Below are 23,295 nucleotides of genomic sequence, written 5' to 3'. Positions count from 1 at the left end.
ACACTAGCGCTTTTAAAAAGCGCTAGCATTTGAGCGTTTTGCCGAAATTGCGGCAAAACGCTCTAGTGTGAATGGGCCCTTAATTAGCAAAAGCTTTTCAAATCACAAAGAACCCCACTGGATTCCAGGCCTACTGTGGGCTTGGAAATCTCTGCCGCATGTACGGCACAAGTGGTTTGCAGAGATGGTGGGCCTGACAGGTCATGCTTCTTCTGCACCTCCACAATCCTGCTTTTCTTGTAAGAGAATAGTACCTTTGCTGATACAGCTTCGCTAGGTGGGGCAATCTTAAGCTATGTCCTCAAAAGAGTCTCGGTCTATGCCAAGCCTCTTCATGGAGACTTTCAGTGTACTCCTTGAAGCGTTTTGTCTGCCCACCTCGCATGGGTTTTCCTTCAGCCATTTCACCGTAAAATATGATGGGGGAGACGTGTATCTGGTATATGAACAAGGTGGCCTGCCCACCTGACCTGGAATTTCTAAGAAGACTATAGATACTTGGCAGGCCAGCTTGATAGAGGACATTTATGCTTGAAACGTTGTCCTGCCAGGTAATTTTCAGCAGCCTTCTCAAGCAGTTCATGTAGATGCGATTTAGCTTTTTAGCATGGTGCTTGTCTCCGAGACATGCAGATATGTGGGCAGTACAACTGCCCTGTATACTTTCAGCTTTGTGGACAGTAGTGCTGTAGGTGAATAGCTCGCCTATAGGCAGCCTGGCCCTGTACTACTTCCGGGTCGCAATGTCCCATAGCCGTACGCATGCCCTAGCCCGGACGCGTTCATTAGTACGCATGCCCTGGCCGAGCGGTGCACGTCTACATCAATGTCAATATATACAGATCTAGACAGTGTGCTGCCAAGGTATGCATGTCATTTACATATACAAGACTTCTTTAATTTTTTGGGGTGAAGTATCAGAAATGTAATTACCCCAACAATGTTCTGCCCACTCCTTCCTGTGATGAATGTGGATGGATTGGTCATATAGTAAAGTGCAGCGGATGGATGGCTGAATGCATTTGTAAGACAGTTCAGCCTCCCGTCTGCTGGCCATGAGCACCTTTCAGCTGCAATGTAATGCAGCAATTGTCACCCCATGTGTGTTGTTTCACATGCGGACTGGGCAAAAAAAAAAGTAATGTCACGTCTAAACACTTTCACACTCAGAGGTGACTCAATATGGTCGCCCCCTCTCCACCGCCTATGCCAAGTACTATGAAGCACTTGGACAGCGCACAAGCCCAGTTAATAGGCAATGAATTCACCACCTTCAGCCTTCTGAGTGGAAGAGGACCAAGTGCTTCTATCACTCTTTTTCCCCTATAGCAAGTGCTTCCCCCATTTCTATAGCTTTATTATTAACTAGTTGACCTAAGCCTGTTTAAAAATAGCCTCTAGGTCTCTTTGCGCCGCCAGTCAGTGCGCCCGCGCCCACCTCCTAGCCCGTCCTGCATCCTGTCCCAGCGGCTGTGTCAGTGCAGGACATGCGCAGTAGCACAAAAGCACTGACACACGGACAGGACACAGGGACACTTGTAAATTATTATATAAGATAATAATAATTTATTTTTTACCTTCCCCCCCCCCCCCCATATAATGCTCCTGCTAGGGAGCATGCATGTGTAAGGCATCTTTTCCACAGGCAGTTGAACTGTGTGCTCAGAAAACAGCTACCAGACAGCAGTGAGCAGTTGTGAGAGTTTGAGAGGCATTTCACTGCCTATGAACTGCCCATGGAAAAGAGGCCTAAGGACAGGCTCCATTTATGGAGGCATGATTGGACAATTGTTACCTGTATTCTCAGCACATTTGAGGGGACCTAGAGTTTTGTTTTTTGTTTGTTTTTTCTAACCATCTGCATCAGTGAAAGTAGCCAGAAGCACCCTTGACACACAGAAAAAGTGGAAGTAATAATCTAGGTCATTTCAGCTAATGGGAAGGAAATCCAAAGCCTGTAGAGATTTACGAGCACTACGAATCCATTGCAGGAGACTTGGGCACAGCCGCCGCCATCATAGACCGTAATGGGAATTACGGCTATAGTGGCGCACAGTGAGTAACTTCCAGCAATAGAAGTTGCGATCACAATCCTGACCTCCCAGCCGGAGTATAGAATTTCCCTGTAAGAGAACTGGATATAGTGCAATACTGCCTCTTATGAACCACCACGTGATTCACTTCAATGAGTTGTGCAAAAAGCCTCCACCCAGAACTATAGGAAAACTAGGGGGATCTTTTATACCCCCTTTGTGAGTCTCACTCACCAGATTCCTTCTTGAGCTTTATGCATACAAGCCCTCCATCCTGGGCAGCAACAGCAACAGTGATCACCTTCAAGCATAAAACGGAACTCGCATAGTGTAAAAAACTTTAAGATTTATTGCTAAAATACATAAAAGATCTGCGTACCAGATTGAAGATCAAGAAAGCGCTTCTCTATGTGTGCCAGCACCGCCGCGGTCGGATCTCCGCTGCACGCCACAGTCCCCGCTCTGATCAGTTCCCCCTTCCGTCCTGCGTGACTCCTAGCTCCGCCCTACGCGTTTCGTCATTCGACTCATCAGGGGCATGGAGTCACGCTGGATTAGGACACTATTTCAATGCCTCAACGTACCCTCCCTCTTCCCCTATCTCCATACTCAGCACTATATCCAGTTCTCTTACAGGGAAATTATATACTCCGGCTGGGAGGTCAGGATTGTGATCGCAACTTCTTTTGGTGGATTGAATCATTGTTGGAGAGTGTGTGTACTCGGGTGAAGTCTGCGGATTCCCACAAAAAACTGGTGACATTGGTGCTAAGTTTATTTAAATTGCTGTGGAGCGCTGTCCTTTTCTCCTCTCCTGGGAGTGACATTTGGAACTTCCAGCAATAGCTGGAAGCCGAATTACATCATTCCCCACCATCCACGTGGACCTAGAGGGGGAATAGTAATTAACGTGGCCGGGACTTGTGCAGCAGCAGGATCAGTCATAGATTGGCTGTATCCTGCACACAAGTCTCCTGCCGGGTAGGGAATCACTGGAGAGTACAGTGATTTGACCTTGCTAATTGCGGTAAAACCATTGCGCACAAAACGGAAGCATTAAGCGTTACCGGTTTGCTACTTTGTAGTGAGACTTTTCCACAAGCCGTTGAACTGTGTGCTCAGCAAGCAGTTTCCAGGCAGCAGCAAGACGTTGTGAGGGTTTGAGAAGCATTTAACTGCTTATGGAAAAGAGGCCTAAGGCTGCATTTCCACTTGTGCGGTGCGAATCGCAGCGGTAAAAATTTGCATGCGGATGTGAAATTTGCACCCGGGTCCATGCTAATTTTCATGCGAATTCGCATGGATGACGATGTATGCCAATTTAGCCATGGCAGTGCTGGTGTGCTTTTCCATTGTTTCTATGCGAATTCGCATGAAAATTTGCATACCCAAACCTCATGCGAATTTCCTATTAAATACATTGTATGCGATTCGCATAGCGGCATGCAAATTCTGATGGCTCTGCCATGCGAATTTTTTATGCACAGAAAAACGCATAGGAATCCTGACAAGTGGAAACAGTCCCATTCACTTGTATTGCTATGCGAATTTGCATGCGAAAAACGCATGTGAATTCGCGATAGTGGAAATGGGCCCTAAGGGATGGTCAATGAGATGGTATGAATTGAGTTAATGTTTTTGTTTAGTCCATTGTCAAGCTGCATAACTTTTCATAAAATAACCAGGGCTGCCTACAGGAAAGAAAAGCAGTGTTTCACCATAAAAGAAACACAAGGTCATTGCTATATAAATACATAATAATAAAGTGGACATTTAACTCTAACTATGGTGAGATTAGATTGTGGACAGTGACATGACTATGGGCCCATATGCAATTCATTTTTTCTCCTGAGTTTTCTCCTAGGTGATATATTCACAACGTGTCATAAAATGCCTTTTAAGCCACCAGCAAGCAAAAACATACTAAAAATACTTTTTCAATCACTTTTGGGTACTTTTTCAATTGTAAAAAATCTGGAAAGTTAGTTTAATGAGAAGATGAAAATTATCTCCTAGGAGATAACTCAGGTGAAAAAGTTAATTGCATATAGGCCTATGTACTCTGTACAGTGCTGCAGAAGATGCTAGTGTTATAGAAGTATGTAATAATAATATGATAGGACATTAGACTAAGGCAGGGATGAGATGTGAGCTCCTCTGAGGACAGTCCATGCCATAACTATGCACTCTATAGTGTTTCAAATAGAAGAGAGCATTCTAGCCTTGCAACAAGAGGATACTATGCCCTAATCTGGGCCAAAACACAATGGGGATACTGGGGGTATATGGCAATGATGGTGACACATGGGAAAAGGGGTGGCAGGGCTTTACTAGGGATTCTGGGAAGACAGAGCTGTACTCAGGAGACTGTGGGGGCATTGGAATACTCAGATGACACATTGTGGACATTAATTGCTATACTGAGGATTCTGCAATACTTGAGGTACAGCGCCACAGGTTATGAGGGAACAGTGTTGATGGGGAGGGGGATACTTTGTAGCTACAGATCTTTAAATCAGGAGACCTAACTATTCTGGAAGGGTGGGAGAGGAAGAGGGGAGTCAAGGTAGGAAGCAATTCAGATTAGGTGTAAGCTAGCAGGATTCTGTGCAGAAAGAAAGGCATTTGCTGCTGTCATAGTGCCCCAGCATTAGCATCTCTCACAGACTTTAGTCATTGTAGGGACAGATGATCACAGCTTGCCTTGTTCAGAGACCAGGGGTGACTGAGTAGCAGCTTAGGACCAGGCAGTGTGTGATGAAAGTGAACAAAACACACTCACTTGATCCTCTCGGTGCCTCCTCCACTCAGGGCTGGTGCACACCAAAAGCGGTTCTGAGCATTTTTTAAAACGCTTTCTGGGGAAAAGTGCTTGGCTAATGTTAGTCAATGGGATGATGCATACCAGAGAGGCTCATTTTTCCCCCAAACGCAAACTCAGGTCCTGCAGCATTTTTGAGATTTCTGAGGAGTTTCTGCCTCAATGTAAAGTATAGGAAAGTGGAAAACTGCTCTGAAAACCGCTAGATCAGAACGGTTTTCCAAGCGTTTTGTTACAGAAACTGTTCAGTTACAGCTTTACTATAACAAAATATAAAATCTGCTACGCAAAAATGCTCCAAAAATGGTAGACCTGTTTTGAAAATCTCTCTAAACATGCCTAGAATCGCTCTGAAATACGGCTTCAAAAACCGCTAGAGTTTGCGGATCCGCTAGCGGTTTTTGGTGTGCACTGTCCCTAACATAGCTACTCTTGCAGCTTGAATCTCTCTCGCTCTGCCTACACGGGAGAATGGTGGCGGAAGATGACATCTGATGCCTCAAGATCCAGAGTTAAATGCTAAATACTGGAACACTACACTGCTCTGTAAATTGACCTGTTGCTCAGCTAGCAGAAGAACAATTGCAAGCAACCAGTTTACAGGGGTACCTTCTGTTTATTTATGCCAAACATGGTATGTCCTGATCTGACTAGCTAGTGAATTATTGATCTGATAACAGAGGAAATCAGCTCTGCCTGAAAAAAAATTCAGGATACAGGGGTGCTCAGGGGCGGACAGACCATTAGGGCACTCGGGCACGGACCGAGGGCCTCTGGTCAGGGGGGTCCGCCGCCCGCCAGAGAGCCCTGAGCAAGAGGGGAGACAGCCAGCGAAGGAGGGCGATTTGCATAGCAGCAGAGAAGGGGGGGGAAGTCGTCCCCCCCCCCTTCCCTCACCTTGGGGCCCCCCTTACTGGCTCTCCCCTCCAGAATCGGTAAAGTGTCTGTGCAGCGGCTGACAGCGGGCGGAGACTTACCGCTGTTCAGCCACTGGAGGGAGGGCTGATCTGTGTGACGCTAGTCTGGGCTTCTCAAGCCCAGACTAGTGGCACACAGATCAACGCTCCCTCCGGTGGCTGAACAGCGGTAAGTCTCCGCCCGCTATCAGCCGCTACCCGCTGCGCCGACACTTTACTGATTCTGGAGGGGAGGGCCAGGAAGGGGTGCCCCAAGGTGAGGGAAGGAGGGGGGGGAACTTCCCCCCTTCTCCGCTGGTATGCAAATCGCCCTCCTTCGCTGGCTGTCTCCCCTCCTGTAGACACCTACAAGCCTGGCTGCACATACTGGGGGCACCTATAGACCTGGCTATACTGGGGAGACCTATACACCTGGCTGCATATACTGGGGAGACCTATACACCTGGCTGTATATACTGGGGGCACTTATACACCTGACTACATATACTGGGGGCACTTATAGACCTAGCTACATATACTGGGGGCACCTGTAGACCTGGCTATACTCGGGACACCTATACTCCTGGCTGCATATACTGGGGTGACCTATACACCTGGCTGCATATACTGGGGGCACTTATACACCTGACTACATATACTGGGGGCACCTATAGACCTGGCTATACTGGGGACACCTATACACCTGGATGCATATACTGGGGAGACCTATACACCTGGCTGCATATACTGGGGGCACTTCTACACCTGACTACATATACTGGGGGCACTTATAGACCTACCTACATATACTGGGGGCACCTGTAGACCTGGCTATACTGGGGACACCTATACACCTGGCTGCATATACTGGGGAGACCTATACACCTGGCTGCATATACTGGGGGCACTTATACACCTGACTACATATACTGGGGGCACTTGTATACCTTGCTACATATACTGGGGGCACCTATAGACCTGGCTATACTGGGGACACCTAAAGACCTGGCTATCTATACAGGAGACACCTATAGACCTGGCTATCTATACATGAGACACCTATAGACCTGGCTATCTGTACTGGGGATACCTATAGACCTGGCTATCTGTACTAGGGATACCTATAGACCTGGCTATCTGTACTGGGGATACCTATAGACCTGGCTATCTGTACTGGGGACACCTATAGGCCTGGCTACCTATTCTGGAGACACCTGTAGACCTGGCTACCTATACTGGGGACACCTATAGACCTGGCTATCTTAACTGGGGACATCTATAGACCTGGCTATCTTAAATGGGGACATCTATAGACCTGGTTATCTATACTGGGGACACCTGTAGACTAGGCTACTTATACTGGGGACACCTATAGACCTGGATACCTGCACTGGGAAAAACTATAGACCTGGTTACTTCCACTGGGGATACCTTTTGACCTGGTTACCTATACTGGGGGCACCTATTTTAGGGGAACTGCTGCCAGATTAACTATTTTGGGGGAACTGCTGCTGCCAGATTAAGTGTATTTTGAGAAACAGCTGCCAGATTATGTGTTTTTTTGGGGAACCGCTGCCAAATTGTGTATAATGGGGGAACTGCTGCTTCCAGATTCTGTGTATTTTGGGGAACCACTGCTGCTACATGTATTTTCGGTGATCCGCTGCCAGATTATGCATATTTTGGGGAGCCGCTGCCAAATTATGTGTATTTGGGGGAACCGCTGCTGCCAGATAATGTCTATTTTGGGGGAACGACTGCCATATTATCTGTATTTTGGAGGAACCTCTGCCAAATTGCATGGATTTTTGGTGAAATGCTGTCAGATTACATGTATTTTGGGGGGAAACACTATGGCAGAGTTCAAACTTCCCCGGCAGACCTTTTACACCACTGCTAAGGTCATGTATATTTTGCCCCACCCATATTCTGTTGCGTGGCCACACCCATTTTTTGGTGCACCGCGCTACGCGCGGCGCAGGGGTTTTTCATCAGTATAAAATATAACACATTTACTGTTGTCAGTCAATTATTATATCTTATTCTGTAAAAATATAACGTGAAAGGTGGGAAACACTGGTATGGGGGCCCCATAATCTCCTATTGCCCGGGGGCCCCATGAGTTGTCAGTCCGCCTCTGGGGGTGCTTCAGTGTGGTATTCCTAATCTCCCAAGATGAGACAGTTAGTGTTTCCTGTTCAGTGTACACTGCTGGAGCCTGGAAACAGTTAAATGTATGTCACTTGGCAGGGACGGTTGGCCCCATTCATTGCACGGGGCCCCATACTCCTGTAATGCATGGTAACCCCCTGATGGAGGCCCTGAATATAACTATAACATTTGCAACATCTCATTGATCATCCATCTCATTCTGGAGTCTTGCCCTCTTTATCTCATTTGGGGTTTCCTTGAAGGAAAACTACCATTACATGAGTAATATACGTGGCAAGATACTAAACACTGCTGTAGTGGCAAGCACAGCTTCTCAGAAAGCCAGGGTACAGCTCTGGCGATGACTGCTTGCACTGTTTTTGTTTTGTTACAGAAGAAGCATCTGAGCACTAAAAGTACTGTATTTACATAACCTGCTATTAAAAAATACTTTTAATTACAGTACTGCATTAATTCAATGGAAATTCTGAGATATTGATCTGGTCATTTAAGTAGCAGAGGGGGTTGTTTATTAGTTTCATTTGCTTTGGTGTTAAAAAATTAACAGGTGGAGGCTGCTGACATTTTTCCCTCCTCATATTTTCTGTTTTTGTTTTCATTTGGCTATAGTCAGTTTAACTACTGGTAGCATGCTCCAATACCTGGGCCCTACAGAGGATGCACAGGTAGTTCTACTCCTCCAGGATTGAACCTCAATGAATGCCATTCTCAAGGGCTTGGAGGAGATTCCAGGAGAAAGGTAGTTACACTAGGAGAGCTGGACAAGGCTGTAGAAGGTCATTAACCCATCACCAGAACCAGTACCTCCTCCTCTGGCCATACTGGAACGGGATGAGCACCGCCAGAGCCCTACTAAAAGGACTTCCAGCAGGCCAGTGAATGTCTCTGACCTCTCAACCATGGACACGAACCCATGCTCACATGGATGCATTACTGTGCCCACATATACAGGATCTTCTAAAAAAAAATTAGCATATTGTGATAAAGTTCATTATTTTCTGTAATGTACTGATAAACATTAGACTTTCATATATTTTAGATTCAAATACACACAACTGAAGTAGTTCAAGCATTTTATTGTTTTAATATTGATGATTTTGGCATACAGCTCATGAAAACCCAACATTCCAATCTCAAAAAATTAGCATATTTCATCCGAACAATAAAAGAAAAGTGTTTTTAAAACAAAAAAGTCAACCTTCAAATAATTATGTTCAGTTATGCACTCAATACTTGGTTGGGAATCCTTTTGCAGAAATGACTGCTTCAATGCGGCGTGGCATGGAGGCAATCAGCTTGTGGCACTGCTCAGGTGTTATGGAGGCCCAGGATGCTTTGATAGCGGCCTTAAGCTTGTCCAGAGTGTTGGGTCTTGCGTCTCTCAACTTTCTCTTCACAATATCCCACAGATTCTCTATGGGGTTCAGGTCAGGAGAGTTGGCAGGCCAATTGAGCACAGTAATACCATGGCCAGTAAACCGTTTACCAGTGGTTTTGGCACTGTGAGCAGGTGCCAGGTCGTGCTGAAAAATGAAATCTTCATCTCCATAAAGCTTTTCAGCAGATGGAAGCATGAAGTGCTCCAAAATCTCCTGATAGCGAGCTGCATTGACCCTGCCCTTGATAAAACACAGTGGACCAACACCAGCAGTTGGGAGCTTCTGAAATCAGCACAGGAAAGATTCCAGCACACTCCTGCTTCTCAGAGGGACATCACAGATAGCAAGCAGTGCACTGTCATCTCTGTACTGAACAAGGAGAGCACTGCTGCTGCCACGAGGGAGAGAGGCTCTGCCGCAGACACCTGCCTGCAGCCCTGCACACAGTATTTCTCATCACATGGGACGGCTGTCAGGTCTGTGCCATGAGCTGGGATGCTTATTGCTGCTCACTCTGCACAGAGGATGGGGGAGGGGATCTCTGTTCAGAGTTCAGGATGAAAAGCTTGCTGAGGAAGTCTGTAGCAGCCAGTGATCTGGCCATCTCTCCTTTTTGCCAGCCTATTCTCTCCCTGATCTTCTGTTTCTTTTCATTCTTCCTCCCCAGAAGTCTCCCTGCCTCTTGGCTGTCTCTTTCTCTCTCAGCTATGCCTTTTTGCTGTCTCTCTCCGTCTCCGCTGTCTCTCTGCTGTCTCCCCGCGTCTCCGCTGTCTTCCTGCAGAGAATCCGCTGTCTCCCCGCGTCTCCGCTGTCTCCCCGCGTCTCCGCTGTCTCTCTGCGTCTCCGCTGTCTCGCCTATACTGGGGACACCTATACCTGGCTACCTATACTGGGGGCATCTATACCAGACTACCTATACTGGAGGCACAGCTGCTGAGTTTATTTGGTCCTGCCTATGACCGTCATTACCATTACAATTTTCTTCTGCTGTTGTAGCCCATCCGCCTCAAGGTTGTGTGTGTCGTGGCTTCACAAATGCTTTGCTGCATACCTCGGTTGTAACGAGTGGTTATTTCAGTCAACGTTGCTCTTCTATCAGCTTGAATCAGTCGGCCCATTCTCCTCTGACCTCTAGCATCAACAAGGCATTTTCGCCCACAGGACTGCCGCATACTGGATGTTTTTCCCTTTTCACACCATTCTTTGTAAACCCTAGAAATGGTTGTGTGTGAAAAGCCCCCGTAACTGAGCAGATTGTGAAATACTCAGACCGGCCCATTTGGCACCAACAACCGTGCAGGGCCGGTTCAAGTAACAGTTTGGCCCTAGGGCAAAATTAGCCTGGGGGCCCCCAACAGACACCCCCCTGCCAAAAAGCGTCATTAGAGGCCCTTTGTTGCAGCCAAACTTCCCTCCTGGGCCCCTGAGCTGGCTGCTGACCCTCCCCCAATCACCTCCCAACTTAAAAGACTGCAGAGACCCTGGGGAGCAGCAGTTAACATGGGGAGGGACACCTTGGGGGCCCCTACAGGCTCTGGGGCAGTTGCCTATTTTTTCCTATGGTAGCTCCGGCCCTGCAACCGTGACACGCTAAAAATTGCTTAAATCACCTTTCTTTCCCATTCTGACATTCAGTTTGGAGTTCAGGAGATTGTCTTGACCAGGACCACACCCCTAAATGCATTGAAGCAACTGCCATGTGATTGGTTGATTAGATAATTGCATTAATGAGAAATTGAACTGGTGTTCCTAATAATCCTTTAGGGCTCGTTTCCACTATTGCGGTGCGGAATCGCCTGGATTCCACCGCTGATGAAATAGCATGCGGATGCGGCCCCCCATGTGTTTTTTGCCGCGAATTCGCATGTGAATTCGCATAGGTGAGGGTATATGCGATTTTAACCATGTCACTGCCTGTGTGAATTTACATTGGTACCTATGCGAATTTGCGGCAAAAAACACATGGAGAAAACACATGCGATTTCCCTATTAAATACATTGCATGCGATTCGCATGCATTCCACTCGCAGGCGAATTCTGCGGCTCTTTTGTGCTTTTTTTCACAACAACGCTACAGTGGAAACAGGCCCATCCATTCACGATAGTGGAAACGAGCCTTCAGGTGAGTCTATATAGCACGGGCATCTTCTGCAGCACTGCAAAGAACATTGTCATGTTAAATAGAACATTAGAGGAGTTCACAATCTAATACCTACCACTATTGTAGGCGAGAGAACACTGGCTAATGTGTTTTTCTTTTTTGTTTTTTTGGTGGGAACATTTCCTACTTGCTTTTTTAGGGTCACCTTTTTCCCATATCCATGGAGAAAACACGGCCCCAGCGACTTTGGGTTGCACTCTTACTAGGAAATTTTAATTGGTCACACGCACTGTATGTTAGGGACACGCCCACTGCATTCTGTGACCACGCCCATTTTTTGCCCCGGCGCACTTTGCGCGCCGCCAATGCACTTTTATGGGGGGGGGGGGGGTGCAGTAGGTCTAGGGTGCCTAGGGCGGCCCAAACCCTAAATACAGCCCTGGTCTATAGGTGTCCCCAGTTTAGGTAGGCAGATCTATAAGTGTTCCCAGTATAGGTAGCCAGGTCTATAGGTGTCCCCAGTATATATTGCCAGGTCTATAGGTGTCCCCAGTATATGTAGCCAGGTCTATAGGTGTCCCCAGTTTAGGTAGGCAGTTCTATAGGTGTCCCCAGTTTAGGTAGCCAGGTTTATAGGTGTCCCCAGTTTAGATAGGCAGATCTATAAGTGTCCCCAGTATAGGTAGCCAGGTCTATAGGTGTCCCCAGTATATGTAGGCAAGTCTATAGATGTGCCCAGTATATGTAGCCAGGTCTATAGGTGTCCCCAGTATATGTAGCCAGGTCTTCAGGTGTACCCAGTTTAGTTAGGCAGGTCTATAAGTGTCCCCAGTTTAGGTAGGCAGGTCTATAGGTGTCCACAGTTTGGGTAGGCAGGTCTATAAGTGTCCCTAGTATAGTGGCCAGCCAGGTCTTTAGGTGCCCCCAGCCTAGAAAGGGGGGCAGTGGGCACAGAGCAGCGGGGAGGGGGGAAGCCTCCCCCCCCCTCCCTCACCTGGACCCCCCCTTCCCCGCTCTCCCCTCCAGAATTAGGCCTGGTGCACACCAAAAACCGCTAGCAGATCCGCAAAATGCTAGCAGATTTTGAAACACTTTTTCTGTAGTGTTTCAGCTAGCATTTTGCGGTTTTGTGAAGCGTTTTTGGTGTAGTAGATTTCATGTATTGTTACAGTAAAGCTGTTACTGAACAGCTACTGTAACAAAAATGCCTGCAAAACAGCTCTGAACTGGCGTTTTTCAGAGAGGTTTTCGTTTTTCCTATACTTAACATTGAGGCAGAAACGCATCCAAAAAATGCCTCACCCCGGGAGTATGCGTTTCTGCAAAACGCCTCCCGCTCTGGTGTGAACCACCCCATTGAGATACATTGACCAAGCGGATCCGCAGCCGCAAGCAGCTGCAGAAACGCTGAAAAAGCCGCTCGGTGTGCACCAGCCCTTACAGCCAGCCAGCGGCAGTGAGCGGGAATCACTTACCAAGTGCCAGAGAGCTCTGTGTGCCGCTGCTGGTCTGCTCTTCTGCACTGTCCAATCACGCTCTCGCAGGAAGTAAAGTGAGAGCATGATTGGACAGTGCAGAAGATCAGACCAGCGGCATGCAGAGCTATCTGGCTCTCAGTAAGCCATTCCCCGCTGCTGCTGTGGCTGGCTGGCTACATTCTGGAGGGGGGAGCGTGGAAGGGGGCGCCTCAGGGAAGGGGGAGGTTGCTCCCCCTTCCTGCACTGTGCCCCCTCCTCTTCAGCACTGGGGCCCCCAGGGACAAGAGGCCCACTGGGAAAATTCCTGAGCTCCCGCCGGCCCTGTCCGACCTTGAAGGCCATGCAAACTACTGTATATTCCTGCGTATAAGACTACCTTTTAACCCATGAAAATCTTCTGAAAATTTGGGGGTCGTCTTATACGCCGGGTATCATTGATGCTGGGTGATACCCCCTATCCTGTTACCGTCTCTCAGATCTTGCTGCTGAGGACTGTAGTGAAGTGGCGCAGGCGCATATGTGTGAGATCTGAGAGGCAGAGAGGGAGGTAAATAGGATACAAGGGCGGGCCAGAGGGGTGAAAGAGGCGTATTTTATGGGCACAGCGTGATCTATTCTTCCATACCGCTCTGATCAACAGGTAGACAAGGAGAGCTGACCAATCCACTTAGGGAGAGCTGACCAATCCAACCAGTCAATTTACTATATACTGTTATATACTGGGTACCACATACAGTACAGCACCAGTATATGATTATTTTTTTCATTTGGTGTACGTTGGAAGAGGGGTAGTCTTATACGGTGAGTAGATCACAAACTCTCTATTTTAACTGAAAAAGTTGGGGGGTCGTCTTATACACCCAGTCGTCTTATACGCCGGAATATACGGTACTGACTACTATTTGGATTTGCTGCAATGAATTTTTTGCAAAATAGACTACCGGTAACTTTCTTCATCATTTTCTACTTTCATTTTTGGGGGATTTTTACCATTTTATTTATGTAAAAAAATGCTTATTTAGCCACTCATGCATGGCCTCCATGGTCCCCCAGATGCCACCAAAAACCCGCCCCAGGCATTGGCACCCCCACCTCCTCCTCGGAACCAGATGTGCAGAAGAGCCCCTTGTCCATGGATTGAACAATAATATGTGCAAGGCTGCAGTGAGCAGTTACTGCCACTGCCAGTCCGTGGAAAAGAGGCCTTAGGATCCCTGCACACTGTACATCCGATTTGCAATAACGATTTTCCCTGAATGCTATCAACAGAAAAATGCAGCATGCAGTAACGATAAAAAATAAAATCGGAATCGGAATTGCATGCAGTGAAATGTTTCTCAAACTCTCACAACTGCTTGCTGCTGCCCGATTACTGCTCACTGCTGCCTGGTAACTGCTTGCTGAGCACACAGATCAACTGCCCGTGGAAAAGAGGCTGTAAATTAATAGGTCCAATTTCAAGCTGCATATATTTGCATAAATATTTACATACATTTGCATAAACCCAGAATTATTTGCATATCATTGATCATCCCTACTGAGGAGAAAAAGTTAATTGCATATGGGCCCGGGTCTCTTTTAGGCCTCTTTTCCATGGACAGTTGAGTGGTGTGCTCAGCAAGCAGTTACCAGGCAGCAGTTACCAGGCAGCAGTGAGCAGTTGTGAGAGTTTGAGAGGCATTTCACTGCCTATCAACAGTCCATGGAAAAGAGGCCTAAATTTTGCGCTGTGTATTTGCCCAGCCTTGTGAGCGCCTCATATGATGGTTATTAGCCTGATTGAGTGACTACTATTTCTATGTTGTGTGTTTGGTGTGAGTAGAGGCACAGGGGGGGCATCTGCTGCAGGGTGTCACCAATCCTGCACTCTCTTCTTGATGTCAGACTGCACACTCAGGTAAAGGCTTGTGTACACTAAAATCGCAATAGTAATTGTTAGTGCTTAGCGATTTGTGATTGCGATTATGTGAAGCAATTTTTGAGTGATTTTTGAATGAATGAGTGTTTTTGCTCATTCATTCATGCTGAATCACTCCAAAAAATGCTACATGCAGCGTGTCTGCAATTTTGAAAAAATCACAACGCTGCAGCGGGAACACCCTCATAGGGTAACATTAAGCAGAGCGCTTCTCAAAGTGCTGGCGATTTGAAAAGCGCTCAGTAGCGCTCTTGGTGTGCACCAGCTTAAGGAATTTTTTCATATCCTATCAGTCTGCTTTAAGCTAGGTGCACTCATAGCAGAAACGCTAGTGTTACGGAAAACACTGCGTTTTTGCTGCTAAGGCCCGGTTCACATTAGCGGTCGCCGTCCGGAATCGCCGTGCCGGAGCCGGACCGCATGCGGAACGGACGCACGGCATAGCAATGAAAGTCTATGCGTCCGTTCACATGCGTCCATTTCGTCCGGACCGGATCCGGACTCCGGCATAAGACCCAACATGCGCTATTTTTTGGTCCGGCTCCTCCGGCAGACGTATCCGGAGCGGAGCCAGACTGCACCATCCGGCCAATACAAACCAATGAGAACCGGAGAGCGCACAACACACTGGCTATAAAATCCGGATGTTCTACCCCACTTCCTATGCGTATTGTAGCGGCGATTTTGGATGGGGACACATGGGCAAGCATTTTGGAGTGGAGCAGCAGTGACTTTAAACGTGCTGGAGATGTTGGCAGTATGTCGGAGGTGGAGGTGAGTGCTAAACAGCGGAGGGCCTGATTCCACAGGTCCACCTTCTGCTGACCTCCCAGACCCCAACATTTTTATTCTATTTCTACTATCTTTTGCCAAACGGATCCGGATCGCATCCTGATAAACACCGGATGCAAACTGATCGGATCCGGATCAGAACCGTACGGTTCTGATCCGGTCAGGTCATCCGGTCCGTTTGGCAGAGAACCGCAAGTGTGAACGGGGCCTTATTGAAGTCTGGGCCGCAGGAAAAAATGCATATGCATTTATTTGCGTGTGCTTTCAAAAACGCTAGTTGCATAATCAAAAAAGGCATCAAAAACGCACATAATGAAAGTCAATGGGAACACAATGGTATGCGTTTTATATGCGGTTTTCCCCCCAAAAAAATTGTTTCGTGATGTATTTCTATTACTATACCACCAACGTTACATGCTGAAGCCAGCCTAACATGTACCATTGCGATATACCCAAGAGAAAAATGAGCTTGCTTATTTGCCTAATTTGCTAGATGAAAGCAGTGGGACAGATGGTGAAACTGCTTACAGGCTTCAATTCAAGACTTCAGAAAGATCATGTGCCCCCTGGATGATGCTGGTGTAACACACACAGCAAAAGACAGCAATTTGAAGTCTGGAACATTCCAGGGCAAGGGTGGGAAGGATGAAAAGCTAGGTGGCCATGCAACCATTCCTGCTAACCTAAAGCTTACCTGTGGCCAGTGGCGTAGCTAAGGAGTTGTGGGCCCCGATGCAAGTTTTACAATGGGGCCCCCCAGGCACTCCATACATAGCAATTGATACGGCGCACCAAAACCTGCCAATGGCAACTACAGTGTCTGAGGTGCAAGAAGGGGATGGGGAATAGTTTCTTAATAATTACCACTATTCAAAGTATCTATAGAAGTGATTATTATGAGCACAGGACCAATAGAGAGCTAATACTGTAGTTGATGGAGGGCCCTTCGGGGCCCCTCTGGCCCAAGGGCCCCGATGCGGTCGCTACCTCTGCAACCCCTATTGCTACGCCCCTGCCTGTGGCTTACAACACATTGGCTTAAAGGGAACCTTAACTGAGAGGGATATGGATGTTTCCTTTTAAACAATACCAGTTACTTGGGATCCTGCTGATCTCTTTGATTGCAGTAGTGGCTGAATTACACACCTGAAACAAGCATGCAACTAATCCAGTCTGACTTCAGTCAGAGCACCTGATCTGCATGCTTGTTGAGGGGCTGTGGCAAAAATTATGAGAGACACAGGATCAGCAGGAGAGTCAGGCAACTGGTATTATTTTGAAAGGAAAAATCCACATCCTTCTCAGTTTAGGTTCCCTTTAAGACTTTACCAAATCCAATGCTCCAATATGGGAAGCTTCTCTGTTTGCTGTGGTTTTGTTTTTTTTAAGTGTGGTGTCACAGTTCACTCATCTCTTCAACTACAAGAAAGGCCCAGGAAGTAGTCTTAGCTACTGTAATATCTATGTTACAGCAGGGCCCTTATTACACTTTCTCTTACAGGGCTATGGAATCCGTTTTGCCCATGCGATAAAGCGAGGTGCAAAAATGAAATCATGCCTAGCAGAGGATGGTTGCGATCCATCAACCTCTGGGTTATGGGTCCAGCACACTTCTGCTGCACCACTCTGCTTACATTTGTATACAATCTTCAAGTTTTAAGAAGGTTACATTAGTTGAAATAGTTACACTACAATCTATGTTACAGCAAGGCCCTAATGACACTTTCTCTTAAGGGGCTATGGCCGCCGATTGGCCCATGTGGTAAAGCAAGGTGTAAAAAAACAAAGTACACCTAGCAGAGGATGGTTTCAATCCAGCAACCTCTGGGTTATGGGCCCAGCACACTTCCACTGCACCACTCTGCTGCCACACAGTGAATGCTTCGTTGTAGGAAAAAGTGCTAACTTCTTGGAGCAGACTTACTTCCTCCCTCCAAAAAGACACACATACATCCCCATAAAATCATTTAGCAGCAACTGCATGCACAGTCTGTGTCGCAATTGGTTAGTGCGTTCGGCTGTTAACCAAAAGGTTGTTGGTTTAAGCCCACCCAGGGATGGCTTTCTATGATCCTTTTTATGATGACAAAGGCCAGAAAGAAGTAGGCAAAGGAGTGCTTATTTTTCTGTACGGCTAAGGGCTGGTTCAGACGCAGCGTTTTTTGGGATCTACCGCCATCCTATGCAAGTGAATGGGAGCGTTTAGAGCTGGCTTTTGCAGGCTTTCATGACAGCCTGGCGGTAGATCCTGGCATTGTGTCTAGCCTCGAAAGCAACATGCTGCTTTCAGAGGCGGTAAACGCCAGGAAACCATAGCAGAGACCAGAACTGCTAGCCTTGAATGCTTCCCAAAAGCCTTCAAAAGCTAGCTTTTAAACGCGACGCCAAGCAAAAGCTCAGCAGACGCCCGTGTGAACCAGCCCTAAGCGGTCTCGCTCACTTTTTCCTACAACGAAGCTGCTGCCGTACGGCAGCAGAGTGGTGCTGTGGAAGTGTGCTGGGCCCATAACCCAGAGGTTGATGGATTGAAACCATCCTCTGCTAGGCACGATTTCATTTTTGCACCTGGCTTTATTGCATGGGCAAAACGGTTTCCATAGCCCTGTAAGAGAAAGTGTAATAAGGGCCCTGCCGTAACAGATATTACGGTAGCTAAGACTACTCCTGGGTCTTTCTTGTAGTTGAAGAGATGAGTGAACTGTGACACCACACTTAAAAACAAAACAAAACAAAAAAACAGCAAACAGAGAAGCTTCCCCATATTGGAGCATTCGATTTGGTAAATTCTTAAGCCAATGTGTTAGGAGGAGGAGGGAGATTTTATTTTTGGGATCCGGATATTTGCAATATCCGCGGATATCCGTGTTATGCGTCCAAATATCCACAGGTAGCTATCCGGATTTTTTTAAAAATACGGAATCCGAATCGGATAGCATAAAAAAGTTTGGCTATCCGGATAAGCATCCTTGGTTATGAGACACAGGGGCTACAAAGTAGTGCTGGGGGGTGTGGTACTGCCATTTAAGGTAGCACAGAGACTCCACAGGGTGGAGAGGTGTGTGTGTGTGTGTTCTTTATTTGCTGCTGCGCACACCGCATGTGACCATCTTCCAAGAAGCACCTGAATCCAGCACCTGCATAGCCCTGGGGAGGGGTGGGTCCCAGGCTGAAACTTTCCTTGTGGGCCCTTAGTGTCCCATTTTGACCCTGCCTGCATGGGTGACAAGGGGTTAAATAGTCTCGCGAGGGGGGGGGACCCCATTTATAGGGGCACTGACTTAAGGTGGCCATACACTCAGACGATTTTCGATCGATCGCAAATCAATTGCCCGATTGAAATTGGCCGCAAATCGATCGATCTGACATGATGGAAAAGCTAGGTGGATTGGAAGAGATTGCTTATCAATTTGCATGGGACCTAATGGAAATCTGATGACAAAAAAATGCCATCAGATCGATTGTCAATAGATTTCATACTAATGGTATCTGTTCCTAGTAAAAATGTTCCTAAACACATCAGATCAGAAAATCTATCGGATGATGTATCTGCTGCTAATCTAACAAGTGTATGGCCACCTTTAGGCTGGTTTCACAGTGGGACGTTACAGGCGCACGTTAGAGCAGCCTTTAACGCACCCCACCGCACAGCAATGAAAAATCAATGGGCTGTTCACAGTGCCCACGTTGCGTTACTTAGTAATGCTGCGCCATAAGACAACGTACTGCATGCAGTACTTTATAAGCGGCAGAGCCGCGTTAGACAGCTTGCACATGCTCAGTAACATTGGGGAGGAGCGGAGAGCGGCCAGGCACATGGCTAATTAATATTCACTGCACTCAGTGACGTGCAGTGTTTACTTCCTGGAGCAGCCGCTCTGTGCGGCGATTGGCCGACGGGACCACGTGATGCCGCATGCGTCCAAGAGTACGCATCACGGCATCACGGACGCCAGAGTGAGCTGCACAACGCGGCTCACTCTGACGTCCACAGCAGAGAGCACCAGGCGTTGCGTTAGGGGCACGTTATGCGACCTTAACGTCCCCTAAAACGCAACGTCCTGGTGGGAAACCAGCCTAATGCTTCATACACACTTGAGATAAAAGTCTTTGGAAAAGGCAAGATCACAGACCAATCTTACCACCCTTCATGTAGTATGAGAGCCATACTCTACACAGTCTATTCTATGGAGCTGCACTCCCCATTAGATAAAATCTTTGCAAGATGCTGCACACAAAGATGCCTGTACACACTCAAAAGATCATTATCTGCAAAAGATCTGTTCCTGCAAAATATCCATTCCTGCAAAATGCATTCATAGTCTATGAGATCTGCAGATCATCATACACACTTGGTTTAACAGACAATCATCTGCAGATCAGATCCACCAGGATGGATTTTCAGATCTGCAGATGATTGCCAGATATGCAGATGAAGTCTGTTAAACCAAGTGTGTATGATGATCTGCAGATCTCATAGACAATGAATGCATTTTGCAGGAATGGATATTTTGCAGGAACAGATCTTTTGCAGATAATGATCTTTTGAGTGTGTACGGGCATCTTTGTGTGCAGCATCTTGCAAAGATTTTATCTGATGGGGAGTGCAGCTCCATAGAATAGACTGTGTAGAGTATGGCTCTCATACTACATGAAGGGTGGTAAGATTGGTCTGTGATCTTGCCTTTTCCAAAGACTTTTATCTCAAGTGTGTATGAAGCATTAGAGTTAAAATGAAACAAAACGTAACCATGAAAAAAGTCCTTTTTAATGCTCTTGACTATAAATACTTACCATGGTGGCCTCAGAGTATTCAAAATCCAAAGCATTAAAAAAATCCTGTTGTTCCCACTGTACTCCTTAACATACCTCCTTAGCTTCCCCCAGTATAGGTTAGATAGGTAGCTTCCCCCAGTGTAGGTTAGATAGGCGGGGCGCTGAGCGGAGCGGCAAGGGGGAGTGGGCAGTTAAAAACTCACCTTCCGTTCGGATCGATGCAGGCACAGCCTCCATCTTCTTCCGACTTCCTCCCCCCGGTGTCCGTTGCATTGGTCACAGCGCCCTCTGTGATGACATCGGTCACGTCATCACAGGGGGCGCTGTAACCAAGGCGACGCATGCTGTTGGGAGGAAGTCAGAAGAAGATGGAGGCTGTGCTGCGTCAATCCGAACGGAAGGTGAGTTTTTAACTGCCCGCTCCGCCCAGTGTCCCCTCCTGCCACTCAGTCGATCCGGGGCACCATGGCAATAGGTTTGTGGGAGGTGCCCTGGATCAAAGGCCTTAGCGACGCCACTGCGAACAAATGTAGACTAGTTCATGCCATCGTTTTCCCCATAACCATGTATTGCTGCGAAAGTTGGACCCTAAGAAAAGCAGATGGAAGAAAAATCTACTCCTTCGAGTTGTAGTGCTGGCGATGGTTGCTTTGCATTTCCATGGACAGCAAAGTTGACGAACAGAGAAGTATTGGAACGCATAAGACCAGGCATGTCACTGGAAGGCAAGATCACCAGACTCAGACTCACATATTTCGGCAATGTGATGCAATCACATTTTTTAGAGAAAGACCTAATGCTAAGAATGATCAGTGGCAAAAGGTGACAAGCCCTTCAGAGAACACGGCTTGACACCATCAAAGCCGACAAAGGATTGAGCTTAAGGCAACTGGCAGAAATGGTACAAGATTGGACAGCATGGAGAGGGCTAACCCATAGAATCATCAAGAGTCAGATATAACTGAATGGATAACAACATCAGTGTCACTTAGCAAGTGACACGTGCCACTTGACACGTGCCAAGTGCCACTTGACACGTGCCACTTGACAAGTGCCACTTGACACGTGCCAAGTGCCACTTGACACGTGCCAAGTGCCACTTGACACGTGCCACAAGAAATGCATAAAAAAAATTTTTGCCTTCAAATTTTTTTTTTAAATTAAATTACACCTATTTAAATGTGATTTCCCTTTAAAAAAAATAAAAAAAAATTCGAACACTATTTTTTTCCCGAATTTAATTGCAGAATTCGAATCGAATTCGGTAGTTGCGATCGAATTCGAACCCGAATTCGAATGTACTCGAATCGAATTTCGTTACATTCAAACATGCCTGCTGACATCTAATATTATTGAAATTCAATGAAAGATATCACACATGCGCCCTTACATGCAATACACCGGCAACTACGTGGGGCGCGAATGAGGAAGAAGAGTGCAGTGGTGGACACCGGACAGGTAAAGTATAAATGCACGGCATCTGTGGGGGGGGACTTTGATACATTTACATTTGGGGGATGTGACCGGGGGTTTCCTTCACATTTGTTCTCGATTATTGCAGCCCTTACCGCTGCACACCTTATCGAGCATGCCAACCTGAGATTTTCCAGCATGTCCGATTGTTACATGCGATCGATACATGCAACCGATTTCTTCATGGACTTTACGGACAGCCCAGATTTGGTGACCTTTTTTACTGACTGTCAGTAAATTTACTGACGGTTGGCAATACTGATTCGAATTCGGTAGTCAGATGAAGTCTAATGACTTCACCTGTGGCCACAGGCAATGGGGGGGTTAACTTATCTAAAAGTTTCGGTCCCGTCTGCGTTTTATTACATGTCATTGGCATCCGAATCGCTGCGAGCAGCTGAGCATCGCTGGTGTAGTGGCAGCTCCTCTCACATAGCAGTCGGATTACTCCTCCAGTCCTTCTGTACTCGAGCGCTGTGATTACAGTGCAGATTTGGGCGCAGCCAGCTCCACCATAGGCTGTAATAGGAATTACGGCTATAGCGGCCGCACACTCAGTAACTTTGGTGCAGTCAGAAGTCGGAGCTGAAATTGCTTCTAAAACACTGTAATTCGCCTTCCAGCAATAGCTGGAAGCTGTATTACATTATTCCTCACTCGCTACGTGAACCTAGAGGGGAAATAGTATTTAACGCCACCAGGAACTTGTGTAGCAGCAGGATAAGCCATACTGGCTGTATCCTACCCCTAAGTCTCCCGGCGGACAATTCATATGTATGCTCTGTACTTGGGTATGGGTGAGTATAAGTCTTTTATGTTGCTGCACTGAACTGTATGCTGTAGTCTGCAATGCTTACCGTACCATCACCGACCATGTATGTGCCAAAAACCGTTCCGGATACAACGCCTGTTGTACTTGTTAAAATAAAGTGATTCTGATGGGCCCTGCATGCCACATGTTCTCAATCTTATTGTCCAACGCTTTGTCTCTAAGTACCTAGACTTTCAGGACATCCTCAGGCAGTCCAGGAAGGTGTGGCCATTTCAGATGTTCATACACGGCGTGCCTTGCTGGGATTCAGCAGCGAAACAACATGCCAGTGAGGCGCTTGGTTTGCGACAGCCAGACTCACTGGAATTCCACGCTCATGTTTGACCGCCTGCTCCAGCACAAACGAGCCATCAATGAGTATCTGTATGACCTGGGTGCTAGGACAGGCTATGCGGAGCTGGGGATTTTTGCCGTGTTACTGGGTGCTTATGTGCAATGCCTGCAGGCTCATGCGTCTTTTTGAGGAGGTGACAAACCTGGTCAGTCACTCCGAAGGCAACCTCATACCATACACTTTCTTCCTCGAGCGTGCCCTGCGAAGTGGTGGATCAGGCCGTAGATCAGCATGACCAGGAAGAGTTGTGGTCGCTATCACCACCAGAAGGAGCCCTGTTGTCACCTGCTGTA

The 23,295-nt window shown here is 47.2% G+C and overlaps 1 protein-coding gene across 4 annotated transcripts in view; it reads left to right on the top strand.

The window, feature by feature from the left end:
• The window catches only part of SIMC1 (SUMO interacting motifs containing 1), a 190,800-nt gene that overhangs the window by 115,233 nt on the left and 52,272 nt on the right, over nt 1–23,295 (top strand). Inside the window, exon 10 of one of the 4 annotated variants that reach the window (XM_068277110.1) lies at nt 8,532–8,893. The exons of the other annotated variants lie outside the window; for them this stretch is intronic. Within the exon in view, the coding sequence (XP_068133211.1) occupies nt 8,532–8,611 (80 nt within the window). The 3' untranslated portion in view covers nt 8,612–8,893. Of the gene's footprint in view, nt 1–8,531; nt 8,894–23,295 lie in introns of those variants that run through there. 4 annotated transcript variants of the gene reach the window in all.

The sequence above is a fragment of the Hyperolius riggenbachi genome, chromosome 3, assembly GCF_040937935.1.
Source record: "Hyperolius riggenbachi isolate aHypRig1 chromosome 3, aHypRig1.pri, whole genome shotgun sequence".
NCBI lineage: Eukaryota > Metazoa > Chordata > Amphibia > Anura > Hyperoliidae > Hyperolius > Hyperolius riggenbachi.
The sequence above is the reverse complement of the archived record's forward strand: the minus strand, read 5'-3'. Positions and strand labels throughout refer to the sequence as shown.